This window comes from Equus przewalskii, chromosome 26, assembly GCF_037783145.1.
Source record: "Equus przewalskii isolate Varuska chromosome 26, EquPr2, whole genome shotgun sequence".
NCBI classification, from domain to species: domain Eukaryota; kingdom Metazoa; phylum Chordata; class Mammalia; order Perissodactyla; family Equidae; genus Equus; species Equus przewalskii.
Genome location: NC_091856.1, coordinates 33,852,390 through 33,868,526, shown reverse-complemented (window position 1 = coordinate 33,868,526; position 16,137 = coordinate 33,852,390). Strand labels below are relative to the sequence as shown.

General features: G+C 49.9%; 1 protein-coding gene across 49 annotated transcripts in view; it reads right to left on the bottom strand.

Annotated features, from left to right (window-relative positions):
• The window catches only part of PRRC2B (proline rich coiled-coil 2B), a 92,579-nt gene that overhangs the window by 60,429 nt on the left and 16,013 nt on the right, over positions 1 to 16,137 (bottom strand). For 39 of the 49 annotated variants that reach the window (XR_011533505.1, XR_011533506.1, XR_011533513.1 and 36 more), the window contains exons 2-3: positions 3,355 to 3,524; positions 2,365 to 2,542 (exon numbers count right to left, since the gene is read on the bottom strand). Coding sequence is in view for 24 of the 49 variants with exons in the window: in XM_070596106.1 (XP_070452207.1) it covers positions 2,365 to 2,542; positions 3,355 to 3,469 (293 nt within the window). In the remaining 25 variants the exon portion in view is untranslated. Of the gene's footprint in view, positions 1 to 2,364; positions 2,543 to 3,354; positions 3,525 to 10,851; positions 11,125 to 12,241; positions 12,431 to 16,137 lie in introns of those variants that run through there. The other 10 variants (XR_011533511.1, XR_011533523.1, XR_011533519.1 and 7 more) reach the window with 3 other exon arrangements.

Below are 16,137 nucleotides of genomic sequence, written 5' to 3'. Positions count from 1 at the left end.
TTCTGTTATAGATAAAACTGCAATGAATATTTCTGTATAAATATCTTTGCACACTTTTGGATTACTAATTCAGTAGTGTTTCAGTTCTTGGAAATAACATTGTTGGATCAAAAGATGTTCTGGGGCCGGCCCCATGGCCGAGTGGTTGAGTTCACGCACTCTGCTTCGGCGGCCAGGGTTTTGCCAGCTTGAATCCTGGGCACGGACATGGCATCGCTCATCAGGCCATGCTGAGACGGCATCCCACATGCCACAAGTGGAAGGACCCACAACTAAAAATATACAACTATGTACTGGGGGTCTTTGTGAGAAAAAGGAAAAATAAAATATTTAAAAATAAACAAACTAATAAATTAAAAAAGATGCCAAACTGCTGTCCAAAAAATGTTGTGTCAGTCAATTTACACTTCACAGGTAATCTTTTGAGAAAGCAACAAGAAAGGATTCTGAAGGAAGGTTTCGGCTGACTCAGCAGCTTTCTGGCCACTCTTTCCATTCAACCTTCCACCCAGTGAGAATCAAGGAGGACAGCGATCCACTTGGCCAATTTCGGTGGCTCATTTGTAAGCTGAAGCCAAATTCCACACACACATCCTCTTCCGAGGCTTACTTAACCCAAGTAACTCACCGTTCACATTCACGATCATTACAAAACAAAGGCCACTGACGCTCCCTTCACATCACCTCTGCCTAAAATGGAAGCTTCCAGGTAGTGTCACTTTTGTGTTCTCCAAACCTAAGCAACAAGTCCCAGCAGTTAGGGGCCCCCACTCCAACACATCCCTCATACCCCGCCGGAGGGCGTGGCCCAGGGCAGCAGAGAACCAGCCCCTGGGGTGTGCTGCCCTCTCCAACACTCACTCTTACCTCTTCCCTGGCAGACGTGCAGCACGACTGGCCTCATTAAAGCTGCCTGATACTTTCTATGCCGATGCTGAGTAAAACTGCATAAGAGGAAGGAGCAATGCTTTGTCTTCTCTCTCAAGAATTTGATAGCAGAGGCATTTCAATGCTTACATTGAAATGTGTAATATCGGTTTCCTTAAGAGTTCGTAGTGTTTACCATTTGAATAGAATGATGACAATAATGGCTGACATCTTCCAGGCACTTCCTCCATGCCAGGCCCTGTGCTAAGTACTTGACTCGTGCTATCTCAGCTATTTCCTGTAACCACCCCCGGGAGCCAGCTGTTACTTCTACTTCACAGGAGGATGTAGAAGTTCAAAGTCAGATAATTCTCCAGCTTCCATAAAACTAATAAATGGCCTGGCTGGAAATCACGTACATGTCTGTCTGATTCCAAAAGTCATGCTAAACAATCAACCAGTATGATCCCTAAGCAAACAGAAAATTTTTACAACAGCTTTAAGACTCGACTCCGATTACTACTACTACATGATCATCTGCCTGAATTACCTGCTGTCTACATCCTGTCTGAAGCAACCACAGGGAAGTTTTACAAAAGCTACTGCGGCCACTTCCAATGAAAATAGAACACTGGTTCACCTTTCCTTTCTGGATCCCGAGTCTCAGCAGCCAGACCACGAGGGATGCAGGACAAGAAGGTGCATGAGAGTGGGTTGTTGTGTTTTCATTCCCCAACAGGCAACCCCAGCAGCGGGTTTCTGCCTGCAGCCTTAGCAAGGCCCTGTCCCTCGCTAGACCCCTCCCAGCACAAATCCTCTTTCCTCAACACTGGCTGGAACCCAGTCAGAGAAGATGACTGAAGGCTCAGAGGTCAGAGGGAATCGCACAGGCTGTGTGCCCCGGGCACGAGTGGAACAGAACCGGCCTCGTGCTTTCAGCTCCACCACGCAGGAGCAGCCACAACAGTTGCTCTGTTTCTCTAATGATGATTTTTGTGCCAGACCCTGGGCCTCTGAAGGCTTCCTAAGTGCTGTGCTGGCAGAGGGGTGAGCCTCAGGGAGGCTGCGTACTGACTCCGGGTAACAAGGATTCTGGGCCGTTCTCCTTCGTAACTGGGTCTGTTTGGAGCAACTGTAGCAGTCTGCGTGGGAAGCTCCTCAGCCCACAGTGGGGAAGGCTGCCTTCTCAACCTGGAGCCCAGCACACACAGACCACCACCAGAATCAAGGGTCCAAGACCAGCTCTGTCCACAGTTATTGCATAAGCTCCTCCAGGGTGATGATGCCTTTCCTAATAAGGCACAGGGGACACTGGTCTCTGGGGACAAGGCAGCCCACAGAAACACTGCAGCATCAGCTCTAAAAGCCACACAAAATGAAGGCAGGGAGCAAGAAACAACTCAGCAGCAGCAGGAGTGGGGCGAAAGCTTCCTCTGGTATCGCCCCAGTTCTCCAACTCTGCCGCTGCGAGGCTCCCGCCCGCCCCGCCGCCCTCACCTCTTTGGGTCTTGCTGATCCTGCTTGTTTGCCCATCCCGTTCCGTCCTTGGGTACTATCACAATGTTGGGGTCGTTTCCTTTGTTTTCAGACTTCAAGCTTGGCAAGTTTGCAGGTGGTGGCATACGCCGGGCTGTGGCAACTTTCCCGAGACTCTGTAAGCCATGTCTAGGAATAACTGCAGGAAGACAGGGGTGGAAACAGATGTGGCACAGGAAAGTCACAGAAGAAAACAGGCTGGATTCGTTCAGCCGCTCTTTCAAACTCTGAGTGACAACAACAAAGGCAGCCGAACACAAACAAGGAGCAGACCCGCCGCGGAAACAAACGAGAAGAGTTTGGTGGTCACTCCACAAGCTCTTCTCCGAGGACCTAGGAGACACGGGAGCTGCTGCGATCTGTGCAGAGGCTTCCATTTTACCAGCGGGCAGGAGAGGGCTCAGAGAGTTTACAACATGGGTGAGGAGCCAGGCCAGAAACCTCCATCCCACACAGCACCCCCCTCTCTGCAAGCTGAGACTGCTCTGACCTCATTGCAGCAGCACTGAAAGGACAGCCTCTGTCTGGACCCGAGCCAAGCCTGAGCCGCGCCCCGACATTTATCAAATCCTCACAGGGTGTGGAGAGTATCAACAGGAACTTTTCCCACCAAATTCCAGAAGACTGGAACCATGAAATCTAAAAAGAGTAACTCTGATGCAAATTAAGTTCCATTCTACTCATCAAGCTAAAAATACCTACGGCTTCAATAAAACAAGTGAGACAGAGAAATAATCCCACTGCAGCAGTCAGGATACTGCAGGCTCGGAACAGAAGCAGGGGGTTCTGCTTCCTCAGAACTACTGGGTGACCACTACCTACCCAGAAGACGGGTGTGCATGGACCCCATCCGCCTAACGAGACGGGGGCTGCGGGTCTTCACAGGCCTTCACCAAGAGGTTCTCACTGAAGGGAAAGTGTAAAGAACTGGCCTTCATGCTTGGTTCTTACCTGAGGACCTGATCGCGTCTACTGATTTTCCTTTATACTTATCAAACAGGCTGAGAGTCGAATACTTGCTTTTCCCATCCTTGCCCTTGGTTATTTGCCCCAAACGATCGGACATTGCGATGAAATGTCATCTAGTAAGGAAATTTTTCTCGGCACCACTCCCAATCTGCCTTTGAAATGGAAAAAGAAAAAGTGTTAATGCACCAGAACCTCTGACCCAGTGGATTGAATCCTTCAGCGTGGGTCTCCTTGAAGATCTGAAGAAAGTTTTGGAATCTGTCCCTAGGAAAATGCCCTTAGCACGCAGAGGCAGTTGTGCACACATTTAAAGAGCATTGTGCAGATAGCCCCAGCCCCAAGCGTTAAGAACTCTCCCCATGTGAATCACTGGGACCCACCGCTCACCAACTACATAGAAACATAAACTTTTCACACATGCAGTGCTCTTTCTAAGTCAAGGACAGCTCTTCAAGATGGAAAAGTAAATGTTCATCACTTGCAGTACACGCACCAAAAGTAAGGCAGGCATAACAGGGGAGGTCCACAACCCACTTACACAAGGCTGCTCATTTCAAGGACGAGCAAAAGCAAATCAAAGGGAGCAACCAAGGCCAGTAAATGATTCGGGAACAGTCGGGTGCCCACACTTTTCAAAATAAAAGAACCAGCATCCAGAGAGAAAACACCTGCTTGGGCAACGAGGGCAGGGCTCTCTGAGGTGCAGACGTGGAAAACAGAAAGCAAGTGCTCCCCAGGGAAAGCCCACATGGGGCTGCACCGCCAATATGTGCTCCCCCGACTTACAGAAAATCTTGAAAAGACCACCAAGAAAGAAGCTTCTTCCCTGTGCCACTTTCTAATTTTCTACAGGTATCTACGAGTCCGTCAGCACTTTTCTCATGAGTTCATTCATCTACTCACTCACTCATTCATCTGAATACTTAGTGAATACAGGTCAGTGAGTACTCTGGGCCAGTGCCTTTTCTTACGCTCAACCTCGGCTACAGGTTCTAAACTTGATCACGAAAAAGAAAAACTTGTCTGAGTAACCAGTATTTCTCACTGGAATTAACGTATGGAAAAGAAAGCTAAAGCATCGATTTACACATATTGATAATGTGTCTTTAATGACAAAATGGAGATAACTGTAAAAACATCCACTAACAAAAGGCCTCAGTGGTAGCTGCAGCAGTAAGGTCTGCCATTTCACCCTCTTCTGAAGCCACACAGGCCAGAAGGCACACATCAAGTGTGCTGGGGAAGCATTTTGCACACCCAAAGACAATTTTAAAACTCTATATATTATGCTCCAAGAGCACAGAGAACAAAGATCAGTTACAAACTGAGGCCCAAAAAAAGCAGAACAGGAGATGCTGACAGCACACCCCTCCACGCAGCCCAAGCCCTGCGCCGTGCCAAACGTGTACAAAGCCTGCTCTCATACAACACAAGGTACATCCAGCTTTCATTCATTTCACACATCTTGACTGATATCCAAGATCTGCCAGTCAGCACCTCAGGCGCAGGAACAGATAAGCACGCAATTCGTATCAGGAAACGGTCATGAAGAATGCACGGAGATGGAGGCCAACGGGTGAGCCTTGCGAGTGGGATACATAAGTGCAGGGGTCACCTCCCAGGTGGTCACCTCTTCTTCAGGGAAATGCTCCGCTCCTCACCACACCATTTCAGCCACCCTAGTTGGATACTTAACTCCCTTCCTCATCCGGATCCCAGTTAAGTCAGCTCCCGCCTAGGAAGGAGGCTCGCGTTCAGTGGCCAAGCTCCAGGAAGCTAAATGAACCAGAGCGTGCCCGCACGATGAAGCGACAGACCGGCAGAAACCCTCACAAGGGCTCACTGTTCCCAAGGTTACTCGATGCCAGCAGCACCCCCCAGGGTCTGTCCCATGTGCCAGGAGCAAAGGACAGTAATGACCACGGATGGGAATCAGACAAGTGTCCAAATCCTGACTTGGGTGCCCAAAGGTCTACAACACACCCCTTTCTCTTTAAAGCCCCCTCCGAGCAGCCGGCTGCAGGAAGTTTCTGCCCCACCCCAACAGTCGTCACTAATTACAGCTTCCTTCCCGCCGGCAGGACTGCAGCCCCTCCCGGCAGGACTGCAGCCCCTCCGGGACAGGAACTGGATCTCACCTGGGTCACAGTGACTGGCATTTAACAGGCTCTCAGATGTGCAACAACTTGAAATTCTCCATTAAGTCTAATTTTTAGACATTTCTGTCAAATCAAACCAACAGAAAACACCACTTGGGTAGGAACCCTAAGCCCCCCCACTACTCACACACAGGCACACACACACTCACTATACTATTAGTAAAGCCCTTGAGAATGCCACCATGGTGACGGCCACCAGCGGCCCCTGCCTCATAGAGCTGACAGTTTAAAACAGGGGTCAGCAAACAGTGGTCGGCCCCCCAATGGCTTGTTTCCCTAAGGCCCTCAAGCTAAGGACGATTTTTCTTTTTCTTTTTCTTTTTTTTTTTTTTTTACAACTTCTGTATTTGTTTAAAAAAAAAACAAAGAAAATGCCACACGCAGTTTGCTGACTCAAGGTCTAAAAGGAAAAGCCCCAAAGAAGCACTTTCAAAGGTCTCCAGGTGGGAAACAGACGGGCAGCCTGAGAGGACCGTGCCGAGGCCTCGCAGCTCAAGCAGGGGTCTGCGTGGGGCCCGTGACAAGGTGGAGGGACAAACGTGTCCTTTATTCACTCGGAGACTGTCGGGGAGAGGAAATCCCCCCTTCTAGCCTTGTGTTCTCATGGGTCGACCAATAATAAAATTGACACAAGACCAGATTAAGAAGAGAAAACCCAATTTAATATGTACGTATTGAAGATCAGAGAGAAGTGATGCTCCCAGAGTGAACACAGCACGCAGTACATACATCTTTCTACACAAAGAAACACTAAACTTGTGAGGAATGACAGGACAAAGAAACTTGGGTTTGAGGTATGTAATTAGTGAGAATTTCAACCGAGTTCAGGCAGCAGAGCAGCACAGCTTCCTCACACAGCTTCTCGGGCCCAAATCCCCAGCTCTGGAGAGGACTCGAGGAGAGCCCCTCTCACACGGGGGATCTGTTTCCTGCTTTCAGGGGGACAGAGACAGGAGGTGCAAGATGCCCTTTTTGTTTCTCAGGTAACTTTATTTCAACGTAATCTGGATACCAGTGTGGGATATTTTCGGGTGGCTGCCCTGGGCCCCAACGAGACTATTCCGCAGACTATGGTGGGATCCTATCTATTTAGCGCTCTTTTTACAAACTCTGTGGCATGCTGAGTAACAAAGATGCTGACGTCCCAATGCCCAGCACCTGTGACTATATACGGGCAGAAGGGATCCTGCAGGTGTGATTAAATTAAGGATCTTGAGATGGGGAGATGATCCTTGATTATGTACGTGAGCCTAATGTCATCACAAGGGTCCTGAGAAGAGGAAGGCAGGAGGGTCAGAGTCAGAGAGGTGTGACAACAGTGGCAGAGGTTGGAGCGATACTCTTTGAAGGTGGAAGAGGCCATGAGCAAAGGAATGTAGGCGCCTCTAGAAACTGGAAATGGCAAGGAGACAGAGTCTCCCTCTAGAGCCTCCAAGAGGAGTGCAGCCCTGCCGACAACTTGATTTTAGCCCAGTAAGACGCGTTTCTGACTTCTGACCTCCAGAAGTGTAAGAGAATAAATTTGTTTTAAGCCACTAAATATGTAACTTGTAACTACAAAATACAAAACTAACACATTTATTCAACACACCGATTAGGCACCACCCTGCACTGAGCCGGGTCTGGGATATAGCAGAGGGTCAGGTGGACACAACCCCCAGCGAACGTCCAGCCTACAGACAGGACAGGACAGGACCCACCACAGAGCTAATTACACGAAGTGCATTCCAGAATCTTTCACGGCCGTACAGTGATGAAAAACGCTAATGTGCAGCTCCATCTCTGCTGTCCCCGACCACAGCTGTCACCTGACCCCTGAATCCACCAACATCTCTGAAGGAAACCAGCGGTGCCTCCTTCCCAGCCACACACACACTTACCGAGACACATACACACACACACACACACACTTTGCAGGATTACAGATTTAGCATGGTTAATCTAAATTCAGATAACTAGTTCTTACTAAATTAAAAACCACATCGACAAAGGCAAGAGAAGGAAAAATTATTTACCAGCCACTCTGGGCCATTAATTTTCCACATTAAATCTTAACATGCTTGTTTTTAAGATCAAATGTCTTTTAGTTCTGAAACTTGACCAGAAAATACTTGTTTCTATAGATATTGCTAAAAAGTGTTCTTAAAATCTGTTAGTCCAAACTTCTGCCAGTTCACTGATCCAAACAGATCTTTCTTTGATTCGGCACCGCCCAGAGCCTGAGGGCAAAGGTAACAGTGGACACACAGATAGCTCTCAAGGGTCTTCCTGGTGACACTATGCTTCTCTGAGAACTAACCAGTCCCCACCCCACCCCTAGGAAGCACTGGGCACCAGAAGCCTGACCACAACCCCTTCCTAGCATCCCTGAAGAAAACTTTTTACAAACTCTGGGCAAACAGGAGCCATTCTTCTCCTAGAACTGTGACTCTGGGGGCGGCCCCGTGGCAGAGTGGTTAAGTTCAGGCGCTCCACTTTGGTGGCCCAGGGTTGTGCCGGTTCAGATCCTGGGCGTGGACATGGCACTGCTCATCAGGCCACACTGAGGTGGCATCCCACATGCCACAATTAGAAGGACCCACAACCAGAATATACAACTATGTACTGGGGGGTTTTGGGGGAGAGGAAGAAGGAAAAAAAAAAGAAGATTGGCAACAGATATTAGCTCAGGTGCCAATCTTAAAAAAAAAAAGACCTGTTATGTCTGAGAGACGTCAGTCAGGCTGCAACAGGTGCTTGGGCTTTGTCCTCCCAGTAAATCCAACGACTCTGTGAATAACTGAGCACTGACGATGTTCCGGGCGGCACGCTCCCCAAGCGTGTGACCAGAGCCTCAGCAAGCCAGGCAGGACACCTGAACCAATGCCTGCACTAAGCCCGCACGCTGTTTTTGGAGTGCCCCTCCTCCCATTTTTAAACTAAGTTTTGCACCTGTTGGGCACACCATTGACCTCTTTGGACCTCAGTTTCCCCGTCTACGGAATGGAGGGGCCAAGACAAGATTCCACAAGTACCAGCAGGTTCTAAAATCAAACACGTCAATGATAATAACCCACAGCCACGGAATCACAAATGACTTAGTGTCAGAGCAGCCATCTCTTAACACACATCCGGGACTGGACTCTCTACGCCTATATAAAGCTAGATTCTATAACCCTGGGTGCTAACAGGCAATGCAACTGAGTCTCCATGCTACAGAAACAGCACCTTCGGGGAGGGGAGCCTGACGCCTGTTCATTTTAATCTTCCACAGCGCAAGAGCACAGACGGAGGTGCTTCCAGGCCTGATCCTCCCTGAGAACAGGGGTTGGCAAATTACAGTCAGCCCGAAGAGGAATATACAACAGAGGCCATACACGGCCCACAAAGCATAAACTACTCACTGTCTGGCCCTTTACAGACACTAGCCTAGAATTTGCAAGGGTTTTTTCACTAAGCCAGATTTCACTGCATAAATATCCAAGATAGAAATATAATCCTTTGGGTTTCCCTAGTTGTGCGCATCTCCAGTGAAGCGGTGCCACCCTGGGGCCTTGCCCAGGCCCACGCCCACGCCCATCTAGCTACTCTGCTGGCCCGCTGGCCAGGAGCACTGTTAGCAGGGGTTTAACCAGCTTCCAAATATCTGCTAACTTTCTAACCATCAAACCACACACATGTGCACATACACACACCCTAAGCTCAACCAGCCGTCAGATGGCAGAAAGAAGTGAAGGCAAACATCTGGGTGTGAATCATGAAGCCGGCAGAGGCAAGAGAACACGATTTACGGTGGGACAGAGGCGTGTCCATTCAAGCCTGACTCACGCTTGGATCCGTGGGACAAGAACTGGCAGAGACGCACCAGGTCCTTGCAGGCGGGCACAGACGGAACCTATCTTGTAGCCACAGCTTTCACGCTGCTCTCTCTCCCTTTTGTAGGCAACAGAATTCATTTTGTTTTTATTTTCCCCCCAAACAAATCTAATTTAGATCCTCAGTATTACATATAAAACAGACTCAAGGCCAGGGTGCCCTGCTTGGAGGAGTCCTGCCTGTAACCCCTCCTTTCCCACAGCAGCCACCCTGAGGCACTTCCCTGAGGCCCTGGAGCATTTTGAAAATCACTGACCAGAAAGAAAATATTGTTATCAGGCGGAGGAAAACACAGCCCAAAATGCACGTGAGGATAGCCTTGGGGAGTGAAGAAAAGGACATTTAAAAACGAATACAGGTCTGCATATTTTGTCAAGTTACCCAAAGAAGCGCTTCAAGGCTTGGGCTTTGCTGGAACAAAAACACGGAAGATTCGCCAACAAAGGCAACTTAATACCAAGCCCCGCCTCTCCAGACAGTAGTCCCACCTGTCAAACAGGTTACTGAGCCTGTCTGCTATCTGCCCGCCAGAGGAAAATCTCCCTGCACTCCACCTTATCAAAGGCCACTTCCTGGCAACAGGATTAATTTCACTCCGCACTTGGGTACTGGCCAGTGTCAGACGCCTGGCGATGTTGGATGGCCTGCAACTCACCGGGAACCACTACAGCTACACATTCAAGGCTAATCACAGGACAGCAGCACTTCTGAGAGCCAGGCACCCTACTGAGCACGCTCGTGCCCTCACTCCACCTCCTCACAACAGCCCTTTCTGGAAGATACCACCATCATCAGCCTGCTTTATAGAGGACACCAAGGTGAAGCTGGGATAGAGAAGTAACTTGTTCAAGGTCACAATACTACCGAGGGCTAGAGCCAGGCTTGAAGCCCAGGCAGGACACTAGCCTGCAGACTATATGCCCAAGGGGACCCTGACTCCAGGCTGCTGTGGCTTTACCTATGGGCGAGGGGGCACAGACAGGAAAGAGATGCACTGGCTCTGACATGAGTCAGCCCAGGCTCAAAGGCTGCCTTCTGGCTGACTGCACACATGACGGTATTAGACAAAGTCTTCAAAGACGAGCATCTTATTTATGCCAATGCTGCCAACAGCCAGATTTACATCCAGGCCTTCACTCTTCACAGGTCTCCCTGATTCCAGTAACACATGGTCAGAATCATCTGCTTTCTCAAGTAGTCCTCAACCCCCAATACATGCGAACCTATCACCACTGGGCTCTTTCCCTCAGTCACCAACATTGATGAAGGACCTAAGTGTGCTCCAGCCCCAGCCCCGCCCTCCCAGAGCACAGAGGGTCACTTGGGGAAGACGTATGAGCTCAGCATAAGTGCCACGGTTATGAGACACAGAAGCAGAAGTCCCCAACGTGGGGTGGAGAGAAAGGAAAGTGAAATGTCTCTGTATAGAAGGAATGGAAAGATCCCACTGCTGGACAAAACATACCAAAAAGCATGATCCGACAGGAACGGACATTGAGAGCAGGCCGGATAAACAGTTCAGGAAACAACCACGCGGGCCGGGAAAGGACGTGGTCATGGGACAGTACTCTTGTGAAGTCTCAGCCAACACGTAAAGAACCATCGCCATGAAACGCAGGTACAATACTAAGTCTGGCCCTCCTTCTCCAACATGCCAGTGTTTGGCAAAAAAAAACACCTTTAACATAAGGGAGGTGCCACAGGCCCTTCAAATCCTCAGATGTTTACGGACTGCTCTGTGTGCCAGACACCCGAGCTCCCAGGTGCTGGGGAGGTGGAGACAACGGAGACTCTGCCCAGTCCCTGGAGGAGGCTCCCAAAATGTTTTCTGTGAAGGGTGAGAGAGGAGGTAAGCTTGGTTCTGCTGGCCACACAGCGTCCGTAGCAACCACTCAACTCTGCCCAAGGCCCTGCAAGTGCGAAAACAGCCACACACAACACACAGCTGTGGTCCGATAAAACTTTATTTACAAAAACAGGAGGCTGGCCGGATATGGGGCTGCAGTTTGCTGACGCCTAGCCAAAAGGGAGAAACAGATAAGGAAAGGAATACACTACAGCAAGAAGAATTCAACAAAAGGTTTCACACACGCACCAGGACGTGGCGGGGGGTAGGCGCCAGGGCGGGGGCAGCCTGGCCGGGTTTTGCAGGGGAACTTCTGCTGCCTCGCTTTGCCACAGCGGGACCAATCACTCCCCACACCTCCAGCTCTCAGAGGCTCCCTACAGGGACCAGTCAGAAGAGCAGAGGTGGCTTGCAAGAAGCACAGAGCGCCCACATCTCTCCGTTCCCATCTGGAAAGCGAGAGCCTGGACAGCCTGCGACACAATCCAGTCACTCCACCTGCAGAAGCCCAAGCGAGCGAGCTCTGTGCCAGAAAGGTATGTGGTGCCTGCAGAACACAGCACACACCTCTCCAAGAATAAGCTGCTTGAAAAGGAGGTGTGAGGGAACAACAAAAGGATGGGACTGCGGTTTCTGGTAACCCAACGTCCATACAAGTCACCACCAAAAGAGGGCCACACCCCCGAGAGGAAGCAACAGAAATTAAAAATAAGAAACAAGGCCGGTGGGGGGGGAACAAAGCACTTCCCCATCCCCAATTCTCCTGCACAGCTGGGTTTTTAAGCCCCACCCTTGCCTCCCTGAACCACAGGCAGAATCAGCTCTCCCTGACCGGTCCTCAATCCCTCCTCTGCCAGAACCAGAGAGATCCTGCACAGCTGCTCAGACTTCAGCATCATCCTACTGCTCCAGGGTCAAGTCTAAACCCTCTAGCCCAACACACTGGCCTCAAAACGCCACCCCATCTCATCCCACCACGGACCACCCCCCGACTTCCCCCCAGTCTCACCTCTCCAAAACATGTGGTTTGCATCTCGCCTCTGCTCCACAGTGGCTGTGACTTTAGGCCTGTTTCCTCGTGGATTAAACAGAAATGAACATACTGCTACCCACACCTCACAGGGCTGACATCAGGAATAAACGGGAGAAGGAACACAACACAGGTGACCCAGTCCCCACTCGCCAGTAGAAGGTTCTCACCAACGGCAGCTCTCAGCCCAGCTCTTCACTCGTCACCTCCCAGCTGCCCAGCCCCATTGTCGCCCTTACAACACTCATCCTGCCAGGCTCCTAGGCAACCACGGTGGCCTCCAATTTCCCACCCACCTCCAGGCCCTCACAGCCCCAGGTGCCCACACACCTGGCACCTGTGCTTCCACCTCCCGTGCTCCAGAGATCTGTCCCCACTTTGGCGCATCACAGCCTAAGCGGTACGAGGCAGAGAGACCTTCAAAACCATGAGCATAAAATCACAGATGTTTAGGACCTGCCGGCAGACCCCTTTAATTAACTCTCAGGAGACAGAGATGCACTTTAATTCTCAGAAAACCCTCCTGAGGTAAACACTCCACTGTGACCACATTTTAAACAACAAGAAACTGCCCCAGTTTCAAGGTTTCCCACTTCAGGACCATAAGCACGGTTATTCCCGGCAATCACACCCTGGGGCTGCAATAGACCCTTCCTGGAGGTGCAGGAGCCCAGTCCTGCTCATTTGTTTACCCGGAACATTTTTTAGTAACAAAAAATGTTGGTAGAGAAATGCTTGGTAGAGAAAAACTGTAAAGCCTCAAGAAAAATTATCACCCGCAGCCCAGCTCCCAGCTACACTGATGGATCTTTCTTCACCAGCACAAGTCACTTAAATTCTGGGGCCACCATGTTGCAATACTAACTATCTGTCTCTTGCTACTCTGTCCTATTGTGTTTTTGTTTCCTATTTCAAAAGAGTCCAGCAATGAAGGTCATAAAACACTGTACATAAATTCCAAAAAGATTTGCTATTTGTTTAAAAACATGATGAAAATTTTTGGCGGGTTTTTCTGCTGAGGAAGATTAGCCCTGAGCTCACATCTGTGCCACCCTTCCTCCACTTTGTATGTGGGAGGCCTCCACAGCATGGCTGACGAGTGGAGCAGGTCCACGCCCAGATCCAAACCCACTAATCTGGGCCACTGAAGCGGAGCATGTGCAACTTTAACCCCTCAGCCAGGGGGCCAGCCCCCAGAAAATGGTTTGAAGGAAAGCTCAGAAAGGACTGCATAGAGGCCCAGGACAAGCACTCGGGCCCCGCAGCACAGCGACTGTTCACACCCACGGCCTTCCCCGTAGGAACGTCATCTGTAGCAGCTAGAATCTGGCACCAGAGCAGAGGGAGGATGAATGGGCAGTGCCCTTCTCTGGCCCAGGAGAAGGCGGCCCTCCCACCTTGCCAAACCTCGTGTTCTCAGAGACTCGCTGCTGAAAGCACGCAGGAGGGTGGGGAGGCAGAGTCCGGTTCTATCGTCTACCAAATACCAGCCCCTGCTGACGGGGCTGTTCAAACTCCAACCTAGCCAAGGGCACTGACGCGCCTCTCTGGGCAAACCCTCCCTGCTGAGGACGCGTGCCCTCCTGCGGGCAGCGGCTCTCTCTACGCACAAATGGCCAGAATGGGAGGAGCCCAAACGCCACCTCAGCCATTTACGTTTGCTCTTCTGCACAGCGGGGACAGAGTATCTACTTTAGAAGGTTGCTGGAAGGACAGAGATAACAGTCACAAGGTGTGATACAAACACCCCTAATGGAGCACTCAGAGGCACAGAGGAGGAATTCCACAGACGGGCACAGGGACTTCGCTCGTCCCCAAGTCGTGGCTCCCAGGCACCTGAGCACCTCCAGGCCCCCCTCCCTTCTCAGGAGCTCCAGAGGGGAAGGGCAGAGTTCACTCCCCACAAACGTAAGGAAGGAGTGACAAACGACGAGAACCCCCACCTGCCCTTTCTTCTGGGACTCAGAGTGCTCCACAGCCGCTCCAGCAAAGGTAGCTCTAGATGTTCCAACACAAAACGACACGGGGGACCGATCCGTGAGAAGAGCAGAGTGGTGTAACTGACAAATGTGCTTACCAACAGTTACTCAAACATACATGTACACAAATACGACGGGGTCTACCTGTCTACACACACAGCCTCCCCAGAAGTGGCCCTTAATTTACTTTCAATCAATTCATAGAAACACTATTTAGAATACAGGGAGGTTCTGCCTAATATGGCAGAAGGACCACAGGCACTTACAGCTCACCCTTCCAAAACCCCCTAAAATGAACATAAAGGACAAAGAGAACCCAAAAGATAGGGATGGTTTCGGCAGACAAAGAACAGACACGAGTGGCAAGAGATTTAGCAGACTGAAGGATCCTACAAACTGAGGAGCGCAGGGCAGCAAACCTCCCACTGACCCCCAGAACATCAGGGAGCTCAGGAGGCGCCAGGAGGCGCCTTGTAAGACGGGGCCCCGGTGGGGCTTTAAAGGTGGGAGGACCTGTTGAAAGGCTGCACGGGTAACACTGGCCTCCCCATCACCTCCCCTCCACACCCCGTTCCGGATAAATTAAATAAGAGAAGTCTAGACTTGAGAACACCAGGGTCAAAGTGGGTGGGGGTGAGGAAAGAAGCTGAAACAAAATCTGAGTAGCAAACCCCGGGACCCTCGGGTCCCTCTGCTGCTGGCCTCACAGAGCGTGGCAGACAAACATGCGCCCCTCTCTCCAGACCCCAGGCAAAGATGGAGTCGTCTACAGAAAACCTATAGACATCTATACTTGGGGCTGAAGAAAAAAGGCCGGCCTCCCATCCACCCACTCGACAGCAAAAGAGCTCCCAGTGACCCACTATCCAGTTTCTAATCACTGCACGTGCCCAAGACCACAGACACCTGAGAGACCACAACTAAAGGACAGATACCAAAGAGACACAGAGAAGAACCTGGAGGAAACAGACAACGCCAGGAACCAAAGGAAAAGATACGTAACATAAAATTAATATCCTCAGAAAACTAAGAGAAGGTACTGCACCCATGCAAAAAAAACAAAACCAGGATTTTTTTTTCTTAAGGGACAATCAGCAAACAAGAAAAAGCCCTAGGGGGCCGGCCCCACGGCTTAGTGGTTAAGCTTGCGCGCACTGCGGCAGCCCAGGGTTTCGCTGGTTGGATTCTGGGTGTGGACATGGCACTGCTGGTCAGGCCATGCTGAGGCAGCATCCCACATGCCACAACTAGAAGGACCCACAACTAAAATATACAACTACGTACTGGGGAGCTTTGGGGAGAAAAGGCAGAAAAAAAAAAGACTGGCAACAGTTGTTAGCTCAGGTGCCAATCTTTAACTAAAAGAAAGAAAGAAAGAAAGAAAGAAAGAAAAAGCCCTAGGAAGAATTAAGCACATGATAGCCAAAACCCCATGACCTCACGTTAATCATGAGAAAAATATCAGACAAATCCCGATTAAAGGGCATTCTACAAAATACCTGACCAGAATTCCTCAAAACTGTCAAAGCCCTCAGAAACAAGGAAAGTCTGGCGGCTGTCACAGGCTAGAGGAACCTAAGAGACACGACAACTAAATGTGATATCCTGGAACAGAAAAAGGACATTAGGCAGAAACCAAGGAAATGTGAATAACGTATAGACTTTAGTTAATAATCATGTATCAATATTGGTTAATTAGTTGGTACAAATGTACCATGCTAATGTAAAATGTCTAACAGGGGAAACTGGGAGCAAGGTATATGGGAACTCCAACATTTCTGTAAATCCAAACTATTCTAAAAAACTTTTAAATTTTAATTCAATAGAAGAGATGGAAGATGAAAGTCAAGCAAATTTCAGAAATATTAACAAGGAAATGAATGCTAGCCACCCCCC